General features: G+C 34.5%; 1 protein-coding gene across 1 annotated transcript in view; it reads left to right on the top strand.

Annotated features, from left to right (window-relative positions):
* Positions 1–15,608, top strand: part of CRPPA (CDP-L-ribitol pyrophosphorylase A) — a 301,491-nt gene extending 285,883 nt beyond the window's left edge. The window contains exon 10 of the mRNA XM_047753666.1: positions 14,899–15,608. Within this exon, the coding sequence (XP_047609622.1) occupies positions 14,899–15,003 (105 nt within the window). The 3' untranslated portion in view covers positions 15,004–15,608. The remainder of the gene's footprint in view (positions 1–14,898) is intronic.
* Positions 15,609–15,850: the final 242 nt, after the last annotated feature.

Raw genomic sequence — 15,850 nt, 5'->3', positions numbered from 1 at the left:
AAATAATTTCAGGCTTACCAAAAGTTTCAAAAATAGTACAAAGAATTCCTGTGTATCCTTGACCCAGAATACCTAACATAAATATCTTACATCACCACAATGGCAAAATGAGAAAATTAATCTTAATAATACATTTTGTCCATTTTCCCATTTTTATTCTTTTTTCTAGTTCAGGTTTCAGTCCTGGAACACGTTACATTTCATTGTTAATCTCTTTTTAATCTGACACGTTAATTTTTGTCTTTCATGACCTTGCACTTCTGATAAATATTGGCCTCTTACATAGTTTAATGCCTCTTAATTTATGTTTATGTGATGTTTTCTCATGAATAAATTCAGGCTATTCAGTTTTTGTGAGAACATAATAGAAGTAATGTTTTCTTCTTTTCAGTGCATTATATCAGGGTCAAATGATGTCTACATCTCTCACTACAGTTGATATTAATTATGGTCAATTAGTTAAGGTAGGATTTGCCAGGTTTCTCCACTGAAAATTTGTTGTTTTTTCCTCTGTACTTTATACGCATATTATGGTGTGATACCATGAGACTTTGTAAATATCCTCATTTTTATAGTAGTTTTTCATGCTAATTTTAGTATGCATTATTGATTCTTTCTCAAAAAAAATTTTGTGTTGGTATTGTCAAATGACTTTTTAAAAAAAATTTCATCATTTTTTCCAAATTTATAATTAGAAGTCTAAAATTATGAAGAGTTTTTTGGTACTATATCATCTATCTAATCTATCCCTTCCTCCCTTCCTGCTTTCCTTCATCCTTCCCTCTCTCACTCCCTTCTTCTCACAGACTCATGAATATTAGTTTTATTTTATGGATTTTGCTGAATAATTTTTTATTTTGTTGCTCCAGTTGTGCCAAATTTGGTCATTAGTAGGCCTTCGTGTTACCCTCTATTGTATTTCAAATGTCCTTAGCAGATTTTGAGCATCTCCTTACTCTTTGGTACCAAAAGATGTTTTAGGCTTCTCGTGTTTCCTCTCCCAGCTTTGGAACCAGCAATTTCTTTAAAGAACCCATATTTCTTCCATTACATAATAGTATTTAGAAACCATGGTCTGGGCATTGACGGTGCTCATTGCTCCTGGAGCGTCATTATTTGTAAACCCTTTCAGCAGGCATTGCTGGGAAATGTATATTTTTTGTATACTTATTTCTATATTTATATGTGTATGTTTGTATGTAATGTGTAGTTTATCTAAAATAAGCCGTGAGTTCACCCGGACACCTCCATTTCCAGTCCGATTGCATGGGATATTTCTCCCTCTCCCTTTCCTTATATATAACCACTTTCTCCACCAGTGAGGCATCTGGCTTTTATTATCAGCAGTATATTTACTTCTTTTTTCATTCCTGGAATACACATAAGCAATGTTAGAATTACTAACTCATACTTCTGGTAAAACAAATTTACTAATTAGAGAACAACAGTTGTAAACAGTACTTTGTCTTAAAGTGTAGAATCAAAATAGTATTCTCCAATGTTAATTAGATTATTTTCATTGCCATCCTCTTCAATTTTGTTGTTACTTATTTATAAATTACCCCTTCTCCCATCCTGGTTGATACTCTGCAAACATTCTATTCAGTTATGAGTGTTATAGTCTTCTGCTTCATCTTTTTTTTTTCTTTTTCTTTCTTTCATGGTGGGTTGTTCATTAATTGAGGAGGTCGAATCTTTCTTTTGTGTGATAACTTTGTATAGATATCTTTAAGTTTCTTCCTCTTCATTGGTGGGCTATGACTCGTTTACAAGATAACCTAATTCACTGCTGCCTGCTCCTATTAATGTAGTGAAATCCAGGTTCTTTTGTTAATTTCTTTAATTTAATGATGGAGGAAGGAGTTATATTGGGGGTAACATTTTAATTCTCTTTTGTATTTAATGATCCTAGATTTCTCCCCTCTTCCTTCTTTTCCCTTTACTGCCCAAGTGCTGAAGATTGATTCTCTTCCTTTTTGTGTTTTTCTCTTCCAGAAGATTGTTACTTCAAGCGTAATTTTATTTCCCCATAGTCATGCTAGTTACATGTGAACACTTTTCACTATTTTTACACACTTCTTAGTGTTTTTATAATTAAAGAAGGCTTGTCCTCTCTGTTGATGGTTTTAAGTTGCCTTTATAGTTGTACTAGTGTTAATAGGCTTCAATACCCCTTCAAGGAGATTAAACCCAAAAGCTTCTGGCCATGTCTCATTGTAATGCCACTTCCCCCACCTTGAGCAGCCTGGGCTGCTCACTTCCTACTTGGGAAGGAGTGTTGGCCATTCCTCACCCCTGCCTCTGTGTAATCTGTTCCCCATGCACATAAGGGTGGGGATATAAAAACAATTGTAAAGTAAATCGGGCCCTTTCTTTACCCATGTGTGCACTTGAGCTCATGCTCATTCTTTCTCTCTCTCTCTAAATGTGCTTTTGCTTTAATAAATTTGTAAAACACCAGACCACCTACCTCCATCCCTACATGGCCACTGGATTGGCACTGCTGCAGACTTCCCAGATGGAATACCACCACACCTCCAAATCCTTGTATGTGGGCCAAAATCAAGAGAAATAACACAAAGAGACCTAGCACCTTGCCTTCCACTATTTATGCTACTGTTCTTATCCAGTATTTTTATTTTGTTCTTTAATTTTAAAAAAATTTTGATTTTTTTTTTTTTTTTTTTTTTTTTTTTGCTCTTTTAAGCACCACACCTGCAGCATATGAAAATTCCTGGGCTAGGGATTGAATTGGAGCTGCATCTGCTGGCCTACACCACAGCCACAGCAGTGTCAGATCTGAGCTGTGTCTGTAACCTACACTACAGCTCACAGCAATGCCAGATTGTTAACCCACTGAGTGAAGGATGGAACCTGCATCCTTATGGATACTTGTCAGATTCACTTCTGAGCCACAAGGGGAACTCTATTATTTTGTTCTTTTAAGTCAACTAGGAAATCAAAAGCAAAATTGAAAAATACCTTGAGATAAATGATGGTGAAAACACAATCATTCAAAATCTATGGGATACTTCAAAAGCAGTGCTTAGAGGGAAGTTAGTAGTGACTATCTATATTTAAATGTACCTTTATTTTTTCTTGAGACACTTTTTTTCTTTAGATTTATTTACTTACTTAAAGCTACTTTATTTTCCATATCTTATAGCTTTCTGATTAGTAGATCCTGTAGATCTTCCTTCTGAAATTACTCTTCTATCTGAGGTACATTATTTAGTGCCACAGTATTTTTAGGAATAAAATTTTATGCTTTTTTTTTTTTAAATCTGAGGGAACCCATATTCTGTTTCATTTTTGATAGTGTTTGTGGGGTGGCATGTATAAGCATGATAGGTTGATAGGTTTTTTTGGATGAAGTTTTTTTTTTTTTACCACTTTGCAAATGTCATTGTGTTACTGCTACCATTGTTACTATGAGAAAAACTGTTGTCAACCTAACTGTCACTCCTCTGTTGGTCTGTTCTCTCTAGTTGCTTTAGTCATCTTTTTATATTTAGTGTTCCATGGTTTCCCTAAAATTTATCTACTTGTTGAGTTTTCTTTTTGTCCACTTTGGAATTTATTGGGTTTACAGTGTGAATGAATTGCTGTATTCCATTAATTCTGGATATTTTTAAAGCAATAACTTCCTTATTATTTTTCCCCATTGTCTCTATCCTCCTTTTCTGGGATTCTGATTAACTATATATTAGATATTCTTATCATGTCTGCCATATACCTTAATTTCCCATCTTTTTTTTTTTTTTTGTCTTTTTGTCTTTTTAGGGCCACACCCACGGCATATGGAGGTTCCCAGGCTAGGGGTCGAAACAGAGCTGTTGCTGCTGGCCTATGCCAGAGCCACAGCAATGCCAAATCCGAGCCATGTCTACAACCTACACCACAGCTCACAACAACACTGGATTCTTAACCCACTGAGCAAGACCAGGGATCGAACCCACAACCTCATGGTTCCTAGTCGGATTCGGTTCCAGTGCACCAAGACAGGAACTCCTAATTTCCCATTATATTGTTCATTTCTTCTCTAATAGGAATTCTGAGTAATTTCTTCAACTCTGTATTTTTAATAATTCTCTTGTCAGCTGTGTTTAAGTTATTGTTTGATCGATCCTTTGGGATTTTTTAATTAAATTTGTAATGTTTATTTATTTATAAAAGTTCTATTTCTTCAAATCTGTTCTTATTTTAGAGGCTTTGCTCATTTTTGTGATTCCATATTTGTTTACTTGGATTCTTTTTTACACAGTTTTAAAATATTTTGTGCCTGGAAATTCTAATGCTGGATTCATTTTGATATTAACCTGCTTTGTTGTTTTCTTCATAACTTGTTATGTGAATGAACTGATGTGTTTATGTGTTTGTCTGACTTGCCTAACTACGTATTCCATGAAAGGAAAAAAAAATCGGTCTACTCATATCTTAGTGTTTAACTTACAGCTTGGTGTCAGGTAATTCTGAAATATAGCCATTGAAAGGGATGTAGTCCTTTTTCTTCCCTTCATTTATTTCATTATTAGATAGGTTAAGTTTTTAAATACTCCTGTTTTTTTTTCTTTTTCTTTTTTTTTTTTTTTTTTTGAAGAAAGGCTCCACTAATGAATATGCTTTAAGAGCACTCGCATATCACACAATGTCTCCTTTTTTGTTCTTCCTGCAGTTAGGATTCCGAGGTAACAAAACTTTCTTTAGATTCCATTTTCTTGAGGTGTTTCGTGTTGCAGAGAAGTTACACATCAGCCATTCTTATCTATTGAAATGAATCTATATTTCCTGGTGGAGCCTGTTGAGTTTTTATCTTTAAATATGAAGGTATCATCTGAATATGGTTAAAATGGTTTCTTTTGAGGATTCTTTCACTACTTTTGCAAGGCACCAAATTATACTTGTTTATCTGCAAACCCCAATCTTTCTTCAAGTCAGGGAATTTTCTTCTGCATATTTATAATAACTTCTATATTATCTACTATGTTTTCTCCCCAGATTTCCCTTATATAATCTAGTCGTCTAATACTAGACTCTCTTCTCATTATTTTATTCTTTTATTTTTTTCTGAGTTCTAGACATTTTCAGTCTGTCTTCCAGTTATCTGTTAATTTTATATAGAAAAAGTAGGTTGTATAACAACTTCCAATGAGATATTTAATTGAAATGCACTAATTTAATATCTTACATGAAATCTCTAGTGATGTAAAATTATTCCTACTTTGTTCCCACTTCTGTGGTTGAGGTATCTTCTTGAATATTGTTTTCACTTAGCAGCATCATTTCAGAGAAATATAGCTAATTTTAATGATTTTAGAAAGTTCTTTCCACCTAGAAAATTGTTATTCATATCTGTCAGTTTTTAATCTACCTTCTTATTGGGAAAAAACTCTATAGGCCATCTCCTGCCATGTGACCCTCTCCATGCAAAAGAACTCTGTTCTCCATTGTAGGAAGGAGGTTTGCAGGCTAGTATTCTGTTAAGACTGATAAAAACTGACATCTTTCTGGTCAGGATATAACTCTTTTTTGTAGGTTGCAGTTCAGAACCTTCTTGGAAGGAAATCGAGGTACAGTGGCACATATTTTTCTGTGGAACTTTGAGATTAAAATTTTGAATACCAACTACTCATCCATTTAACCAATATTCAAGAGTGTAATAGTCATTGGCCAGGCATCTTTTTGTTCTTTAACTGCTCAAAACTATTTCAACAACAGTTTCCCTCCCACCCCCAACATACACACATTGCTACCTTAGGTTTGAATTGGCCCATTTTAGTTCTCTCTCTTTGATTTAAGTTTGTCATTAAAATTTTAAATCAAAATTTCATGCAAAAAATTTAACCAGTCTTTATGCTGTAAGAGAAAGTATCAATACATTTTTCTACTAATAGACAGGCGATTCACTCAAGAAGATACTCTTTTTTTTTTTTTTTGTCTTTTTAGGGCTGCACATGTGGCATGTTAATGGTCCCAGGCTAGGGGTCCAATTGGAGCCTACACCACAGCCAGCAACATGGGATTCGAGGTCTGCAACCTATGCTACAGCTCGTGGTAACACCGGATCCTTAACACACTGAGTGAGGCCAAGGATCAAACCCAAGTCCCCAGGGATGCCAGTCAGGTTCATTAACCTCTGAGCCATGATGGGAGCTCAATCAAGAAGATACTCTTCTGAATAATCTTTCTGTTCACTTTTATAGTTCTCACCCATTGTGGAAACGGTACCTGTTGCCTACCAACACAAAGTATGTAGATTTTCTACTTATGCAGTCATCTCCAATAAAAGAATGCCTGCCTCATTGTCTGCCTTTATCCCCTAACTTGTGTAATTAATGCAAGTTTATCACTGTCTCTTACACTTACCTCTGAGACCAGGCTTTCTTTCTTTGCTTTTTTTTTCTTTGCTTTTTTTTGTCTTTTTAGAGCCCCACCCATGGCATATGGAAGTTCTCAGTCTAGGGGTTAATCAGAGCTACAGCCACAGCCATACCAATGCAGGATCCAAGCTGCATCTGCAACCTACATCACAGCTCACAGCAACACAGTCTTAACCCACTGAGCAAGGCCAGAGATTGAACCTACATCTTCATGGATCCTAGTCAGGTTCATTAACCACTGAGCCACAAAGGGAACTCCCCAGGCTTTCTTTCATAGGAGGGAAATCATGTAGCATAAATTTTTAGTTTTTGACACCTTTCTAGTTTCCAAGTACAGATATAAGTTTTTTTCTTATTTTTATTGTTAGTGTTATTTCCATAATGATGTATTCTTTATCTAAAAACTTTGATGTTTCAGAGATGTCTTAATAGTCATATACGAAGCCAGACCTTTATAGAATTAATTAGCAAATTAATCTGGTTAGCTCATTGAATACCTACTGTAAGAATTGTACTTTATTTGATTTTGGTATTTGATTTGGGAGAGTTGTCTTATACTGTCTACAATTTAGCTAAGAAAATACGATCTAAACATATGCACACTTAATAAAATACGAGATCGTGAGGTGAATTATGATCATCTATTTTACTGCACACTAGTAATTTACATTATTTCATAAGAGGAAGTCATCACAGCCAGGTCTTTGAAAATTGTTGTAAATTAGAAAGACAAATATTGGGAAATGATTTTACTGGAGAAGAGATAGCAGACAGGCTTGGAGAATAAAGGAGACGAAAAGTGCCATGTGATGATCATAAGTAAACCCAAGGGCTTTTTCTAAGTATTTTGTTATTAAGTTTTTTTGGAGACATTTGTTTCACTCAAAGGAGTAAGAGCAAACACGTTTCATTTGGAGAGGACTGTTTTGTTTTTCTCAAACTATTAGCAAGTGACTGCTTTTTTCCTGCAGTTCTAGAAATTTGAACACGCTAAACATTTATTTTTATCTCCACTAGGGGACAGTGCATTACCATCAGATTCATTTTTTTCCCTATCAGCAAACAGTATACAGAAAGGAAATTTTAGCCTCTCATTTTTTTTGACATATTAATTATTTTATAAATGTAACCAAACATAAAAGATTTATAAAGTCTACAACTTATGATTTTTATATATTATATGTGGTATGTATGGATAGATATATAGATATACATATATAGATATATACATATATATACATATACATATATAGACTTTATTTCTTTAGAGTGAGATATTGTGTCATTTAGATAGTTTTTGCATGAGTTCACCAGAGCAAGGATAAATGGCAGAAAGATATGAATATCAAAATATAAGCAATTTAGATTTTAGGATAGTTTTTAATTCTTGGAAATGGAATTAGGCTTTAGGTATGGAATTTGCTGAGACAGTTAAGTTTACCCTTCAAAAAGATCAGTCTAATCTCTTGAGATATCAAGAGTCTAAATATACATATGTACATATTTTTAAAATTTATAGCTTTTCCTTTAACAGAGTACATTATGTTCTTTAGAAATGATGTGCATGGAAGATTAAACTCTAAAAGGTTTCCTTTTAGTTTGTCTTTAAAGATTTGGAGAACAATGATGTCATAACTTTTCCTGCTATTCTTTGAAACAGTATTCTACAAAATCCACATAAATTGATTCTAACAGCATACCATAAATTTGTTTATACCTCTTTAATTCAAGTACTTATATCTCTGTAATACAACGATAGGGTGTAATTTTTTTTTTCAGTAAACTAATTTTATTTTATTTTTTTAATAGTTATTTCACCAATACGATTTTTTTCCTGCTGTACAGCGTGGTGACCCAGAGGCATCCAAATAGGAAGAAAAGAGGAAAAACTGTCACTGTATGCAGATGACATGATACTATTTATAGAAAACCCTAAGGACTCAACCCAAAAACTACTTGAACTGATCAACAAATTCAGCACAGTAGCAGGCTATAAGATTAGCATGCAGAAATCAGTCACATTTCTGTATACTAACAATGAAGTATTAGAAAAGGAATACAAATATACAATAGCTTTTAAAATTGCACCCCAAAAAATCAAATACCTGGGAATATACCTGACCAAGGAGGTAAAGGACTTATATGCCAAGAACTATAAAACATTATTAAAGGAAATTAAAGAAGATGTAAAGAAATGGAAAGATATTGCATGCTCCTGGGTTGGAAAAATTAATATTATAAAAATGGCCATCCTACCCAAAGCAATCTACAGATTCAGTGCAACCCCTATCAAATTACCCATGACACTTTTCACAGAACTAGAACAAACAATCCAAAAATTTATATGGAACCAAAAAAGACCCAGAATCACCAAAGCAATTCTGAGGAATAAAAATCAAGCAGGAGGCATCACTCTCTCAGACTTCAGGCAATATTACAAAGCCACAGTCATCAAGACAGTGTGGTACTGGGTGTAATGTTTTAAAACATACCTTTGAAAAGGTTAAGTTTATGTACACTGGGTATAGTTTTGCCAAAAGCTGTCCTTTGAGAAAGTTGAAGAGGTCAGTTGGTAAGTAAGGAATTTTGAAGATATGGTATTACAGAAAATTGAACCACTTGTACATGTGCAAGCTGCTACTACTTTGTCATTTACTTTTGGAATTGCAGGCCTTACTTGGCCAAATTGTGATGTGAATGGTAGGGAGTGAGGAAAAAAAGAGCTGTTATGAATTATGGAGGTGCTACCTTCATTCCCTGTCTTCCGTGAAAATAAGTCCATTTTCTCCTGTTTTCAAAGGGCTTGTCGAAGCCTTAAAAGTCCCTTGAGAGAGAAAGATAGATGAGATTTAATTACTCTAGAGTAAATTTACAATTACCTTCTATTTTTAAAAGATAATGATAATTAGAATTTTTGTGCATCTTTCATCTAAACAGAGCCTGTTTCATCCTGATCTTGAAATTACAAGGTGATAGAGAAATCACTAAATATGACAAGTTTCTGGTTAAAACCCACTTTGATTTCTAATCCTAAATAGTTCAGTTTGAGGATATAAAAAACTAAAAATAGCAGTTTTATATTGGTATTTTATTTATTACTCCTAATAATTTGAAAAATCTGACTATAAGAAATTGTTTAGGATCTTTGTGAGCAATTGTTAACATGCTGAAGGGACTTCTCTGGTGGCCTAACAGTTAAGGATCTAGTATTGTTGTTGCCGTGGCTCAGGTCACTGCTGTGGCATGAGTTTGTGCCCTGCCTCAGGAACTTTGTATGCCATGGACATAGCCAAACAAACAACAAACAAACATGCTAAATAAAATGAAGGAGTTCCTACTGTGGCACAGTGGACTAAGGTCACAACTGCAGCTCAGATTTAATCCCTGGCCTTGGAATTTACATGTACTGAAGTTGTGGCCATGGAAAGAAATAAATAAACATTTTTTGTTACTTTTTAGCTTGAATTCTCCAATATTGTTCTTAATCTCTAAATCAGCAGAAAGCTAAAACTTTGTGAATTATTAATATTCTTTTGGAAACCTTTTATTGAAAATGGCAATATTCCAACAAAAGTATTTTCTTTTTACAGATTTTGAAGATTTTTTTTTTGTCTCTTTTTTATCCTTTTAGGGCCACACGCATGGCATATGGAGGTTCCTAGGCTAGGGGTCCAATCGGAGCTACAACTGCTGGCCTGTGCCATAGCCACAACAATGCCAGATCCGAGCCACGTCTGTGACCTACACCATAGCTCACGGCAACGCCGGATCCTTAACCCACTGAGCGAGGCCAGGGATGGAACCTGCAACCTCATAGTTCCTAGTCAGATTCCTTTTCACTGCGCCATGACGGGAACTCCAGATTTTGAAGATTTTGATGGAATGTTTTCTGGAAATTTAGACAATATTCTGAATTATTGATTTTATTTGATAACAAATCAAACTTAGTTCCCTTAATTTAAATAGTCTTGAAACTAAATTTTAAGATAAATTATTTTTATAAGATTTATAGTGTTTATTATGAAAATTATGAAATTATTAGACAACAAAGATGAAATAAAAACATCCATAAATCCATCATCCAAAAATAACTCTTGTTAACATTTTGATATTTTCCCTCCCAGTGATTTAAGAAACCTGACTATCCTATATCCTTTTTTCTTTATGACTAATTCTTAGTTTATAATACAGTAAGTAACCAAGAAAAAGAGTGAATGTTGTATTTTCCAGCTAGAAGGTGTATGGGGGATAGAGTTTGCAATCTGTATTTTTTTCAAAAGTTTTACATTGTTATTGAGCAGAACAATAAGTAATTACTGCTAATGACAATAATTTATATTTAAACCAGAATGCAGACTTTAACATATCTGATTAAATATCCTGTTTTTTTTTTAATTGAATGAATGTTTTCAATTTTTATGTGTGGGTATGTAAACATCGTTGTGCTGTTTTTACAGTGTATGTTCTTTATGACTGGTGAGTATAAATCCAGTTAAACCTAAAGCCTAGAGATGAATGTTGCAACAATTACAGATAGCAAATAAACCGCTGACAAATTTAATTTGAATACTTTTTTCTTTATGTCTTATTGTGAAAATTTGGGTACCCACTTTTCTTATAATACTTTTATAAGGTCTAGCATAGCACAATATTATGACACTCTAAGAACCAGTCATTTCTTGTCCCAAGATAGTTCTTAGCCATCCTGGATCCTCCAGTATTTTCCTCTTCTTTCATTATTTGGTCCTATCTTCCTGAGGAATCATTGCTCCTTTAATGTGATCGTACCCCACTCTGAATTCCCTCGTTCTCTTATGCCCCACTATACCAATATTACCTACGGTCTAGTCTTGTGCATATTTCTATGTATTCCATCACATTGGTTTTTCTAGAATGGGGTTGACATTTACAAATTTTTTTGTCTGTTTAATAGAGTAAATATTCCCAGATAACATGGCTGTTGCTAGAACCCATATGCAGTTTTATAAATGTTTCTAAAAGGTTTCTTGGTGATGGTGGTAGGGTATGTCAGTAGACAAGGAAAAGGGAAATGGAATAGTAATGTATTACAAGCTATAAGATGATTATGGAAATAATTCACTATTTTTCTCTCTTGCTTCAGTTAGAATGTTTTTGACCTCACTTTACAGTCTCTAATACTGCCTTTGGCCTCAGGGCTAAATACCATTTCGTCGTAACATATCAAGAGTGCAATGTGATTTTTCAGTGTTCATCTTGAACTTGCTCACTTAGTTTGAAAATTAATTATTTTTAATGTAATAATTGGAGCACACAAAGGAATTCATGCATATATAAATAAATATTCATGAGTGATAATAAGATAGCCACCTATAATGCCCCTCCACTGCCTACCTTCTTCAGGGGTTAAAAACACTTTGCATATCTCCTGTCAGCAGGAAATGCTTGCATGTTTACATTTTTTTTATTTGTTATCAATACTTTTATAGAGATAGGGAATTTTGAGATGAGTTAGTATATGTATGTCTCACTGTCTTGGTTAAATCAGTTCTTAAAATTCCATATTTTTCAAAGATAAAATGAGCTTAGGCAGAGAGGGAAAACGTATTTAGTGGAATGACGTAGGTTTTTCTCACTGAATTCTAATCTTTGCAAATGTTGCCTATAAAAAATTTCTAAAGTAATCTTTAAAAGAACATTCTTAAATTCTTCATTAACTAAAAATGTGTACGTTATGGAACTATCAAAATAAACATGGAACATTTATTCCAAGATAGAGAAATGTGATTTTCCTAGCCCTAGGATCTTAAAAACAGATTTTCCTCTTTATTTCTTTGTTACTATGCTGCTTTCATTATAAGTGTAAACTGGTTTTGAAGAGGCTGTACAGATAGCCTTTTCCTGTTTATTTTGGAATGGGAAACCTTAATTATTATCATCTGTTGTATATCTCAGCTTAACGAGACTTGGGAGTGGATGTGTAGCATGCTCTGCAACATTATGATTAATTAATCAGTAAAAGTGACCAATACATATAGTTGGTTTGTATTTTGTTCTGTTTTTAAATATTTATTTCTGTATTTATGAATGGCATGTCATGAATGATATCTACTCCCATATAAGTGAATCACATTTTAAGCTCAAACATATTTGGCTTTAAAATGATTTGTTAATGTGATTTGATCATCTGGAAACCAGTATAGCATTTGAAATCTATTATTGAAATGCCATTAAAACTCACTTGCAAGAAGCAAAGTAGCCCTCATTTAGCCCCTGTGCATCTTCTCCAGCTCTACCCCCATAGGACACAGTCAGGGAAACTGATGGGAAAGTGTAGCTTAAGCAGAGGTGATCTCTTAGTACCATCTTCATAGATGAGAAACCCAAGTCCAGGCTCATGGAGCTGTATTGGTAGTGGTAAGGCATCAATAAGGTAATAATCTTTATATTGTTGTCAGACTTCTGGCTAAATATGTAAATAGGAGTAAACATAGTAACCAAATAGTGGTCATTGTTGACAAATGAATCAAACTAAAAGGATGAATATAAATCTGTCATAGAGCCTCCTTTGTTTTGAATTTGGTATAATTTATGGAATGCCACCTTTTATTAAGCATTGAGCTAAATGTTCAAAGATAAGATATTCTTTACATTAAGAAACTCATCATCTGGTGGAATAGATGATCAGCTAAAAAGACTATTAGCATTTCGTGTGCTGGGGAATTCACAGCTGTGAAAGTCACCTCACTTACATTGGGCTGGAGATTGGCAGTTACTCTCAAAGGTTTCAAGTCCCTGATAGCTGGGTTGAACCTCAAAGAGTAACTAGGGTCAGCTAGGCTGGGAAGGGAGTGGGACAGCTTTTCTGGTAAAGAGATTGGCTGGTGTGGAGGGATGAAAACTTGAAAAATGGCTTGTTTAGGCAATCTCAAACAGGTCTACACAACTTGGAGAACTGAGTGATTTTAAGGGAATGACAAGAAGAGGCTGGAAGGATAGATGACTCTTCACTACCAGGGAGGGGGTTTAGACTTGATCCTGAAGTTTAAAAGTCTTGAAAAATTTTAGGCGGGATAATGATGTAGTCAGAATTTTATTATTTAAAATAAGTATTTTCACTGCTGTGTGAGAAATAGTAGAAGAGGGCAGACCTTGGAAAAGACTATGAAATTGTCGCAGTAATTCAAGGCCAGAGATACTCTGCTGGCGGTGGCAGTTTGAGTGGAGTGTGTGGGTTTGAGAATTAGAAACACTAGGTTCTAGTGATACATTGCATGCTGGGATATTTTGCATCCTTGGCATTAAGGATGATGCCAAAGTAAAGAAATTGGTTACCGGTTTCCTTTTTGAACATAGCACAATTCATAACCCAAGGACTGAAGTTCCCTGGTGGCTCACTGGGTTAAGGATCAGGCATTGTCACTGCTTTGACTCTGATTACTGCTGTGGCACAGGTTCCATCCCTGTCCTGGGAACTTCCACATGCCGTGGGTGTGGCCAACAACAACAAAAACAAATATAACCCAAGAACCTTAAGATATTAGCTCTGTTTCCACTTTCATTTTCCCTTCATATTACCATCCCCTCTTACCTTCAAGAAACTTAAATAATTAGAAACAATTTCATAGACAATATGGTTTCAAAGGCAAAAACCACGTTTTGGCAACTTGTGAGATAACTCGTTTCACAAATCTGCCTGATTTTTTGCTTCAGAAACAACAAGCAGGTGTTTTTTCCGTTCACACCCATATTCACAGTTTATAACAGAGTCTGTTGTTGAACACTCAGAAGAAGATGAAGGAAGGGCTTGCATCATCAAAGAAATATTCACACTTCAGTGATGAGCCAAAGTTGGTCAAATATTGGATTAAGGGAAATAAACTTTTGTTTCATATTGTTAGCATTTGAAATTGCATCAGTGTTTTTCTTGGTACCTTCAGCAGATATTTTTGTTCTATAATAAAAGAGCTTGCAAAAGCATTTCTCCTTTATGTGGAACACCAAGTCCTTGCCAGTGACTATGGTCTGAATTCTCTACAATGCTGAGTCCAGAGAACTGCAGACCTTAAAAAGAGGCTTTTCGAACTCCCAGAAACAGAGAGTCTATGATTGCTGATTGCCAGAGGGTAAGAAGTGGAGCTAATGGGGTGATGTTGGTCAAAGGACACAAACTTCTAGTTATCAGATAAATAAGTTGTGGGGATGCAATGAAGGGTGACTATAGTTAACAATACTGTGTTGTATACTTGAAAGTTGCTGAGAGAGTAGGTCTTAAATGTTCTCACCTCCTTCCAAAAAATGTAACTACATGAGGTGATGGATGTGATAACTAACCTTATTTGAGTAATAATTTTGCTGTTTATATGTATAGCACATCATCACATTGAACACCTTAAATTTATACAATGAGTCAATTATATTTCTATAAAGCTGAGGAGAAAGTTTTTTTCAAGAAATATTTTTCAAAGAAAAGTAGCTCTTTATTAATGTGTTGATATCTTTGTTTCTAATTTAATTATTGTTTTGTCTTTTCTTTCAGGATGAGCAGAAGCTAAAGGAAAGTTTAAGGCAAGGTGCCACCATTATTGCTGCCTTAATCAAAGAAAGAAATTCTGGACTAACTGGTCAGCTACTGATAGCATAAAGAATATGGAGAAAATTACCTACTGGGTTCTTAGAAACATTTGCCTAAGTATCTCCTTTGTGCTTCTCTGTGTATTGTATGTGGTAGAATGTTTACACTGTCTTTTATAATTTGTAGGATGTGATGCTTAGGTGAAATAAAAAAATTTTTTATGCATGTCAAATACAAATTTCCTGAACCAGAAAAGAACAGATAAATGGAAAATAGTAGCTTCAAATAAGGAAGCTTTTCATACAGCATGAAAGATAAAAAAAAAAAAAAAAGTTCTTCCAAGAATGAGGATTTAGAAAATATCAACTATTATCTCTCTGCTAATTAGTAAATCATGCTATAATGAGATCAATATATAAGATTAATGGTTATTCTTAATTCTAATATTTTCCTCTCTCCGTGGGTTATTTTGAATTACATTCTAATTTTTCACACCTTAAAAAAAAGTTTAAGAGATTAGCAGTGAACTTTGATTTTAGTATCTTCACCATTAGCCTCACATTACTTTAGATTCCTAACAAGATGGAATCTCCTTCTGCTTTCCTAATGCTTTAAAATTGTATGATTTTCAGAGTTCCCATTGTGGCTCAGTGGAAACAAATTTGACTAGTATCCATGAAGACTCAGGTTCTATCCCTTGCCTTGCTCAGTGAGTTGGGCATCTGGTGTTTCCATGAGCTGTGGTGTAGGTCACAGACACAGCTCGGATCCTGAGTTGCTGTGGCTGTGGTGTAGGCCAGCAGCTGTAGCTCCGATTCATCCCCTAGCCTAGGAACCTCCATATGCCTCAGGTGCAGCCCTAAAAAAGATTTTAAAAATTGTGAGATTTTCTTGGGTTATGAAATATAATATTGAC

Source organism: Phacochoerus africanus, chromosome 11, assembly GCF_016906955.1.
Source record: "Phacochoerus africanus isolate WHEZ1 chromosome 11, ROS_Pafr_v1, whole genome shotgun sequence".
Classification (NCBI taxonomy): domain Eukaryota; kingdom Metazoa; phylum Chordata; class Mammalia; order Artiodactyla; family Suidae; genus Phacochoerus; species Phacochoerus africanus.
This window is presented reverse-complemented; position numbering and strand designations above follow the sequence as displayed.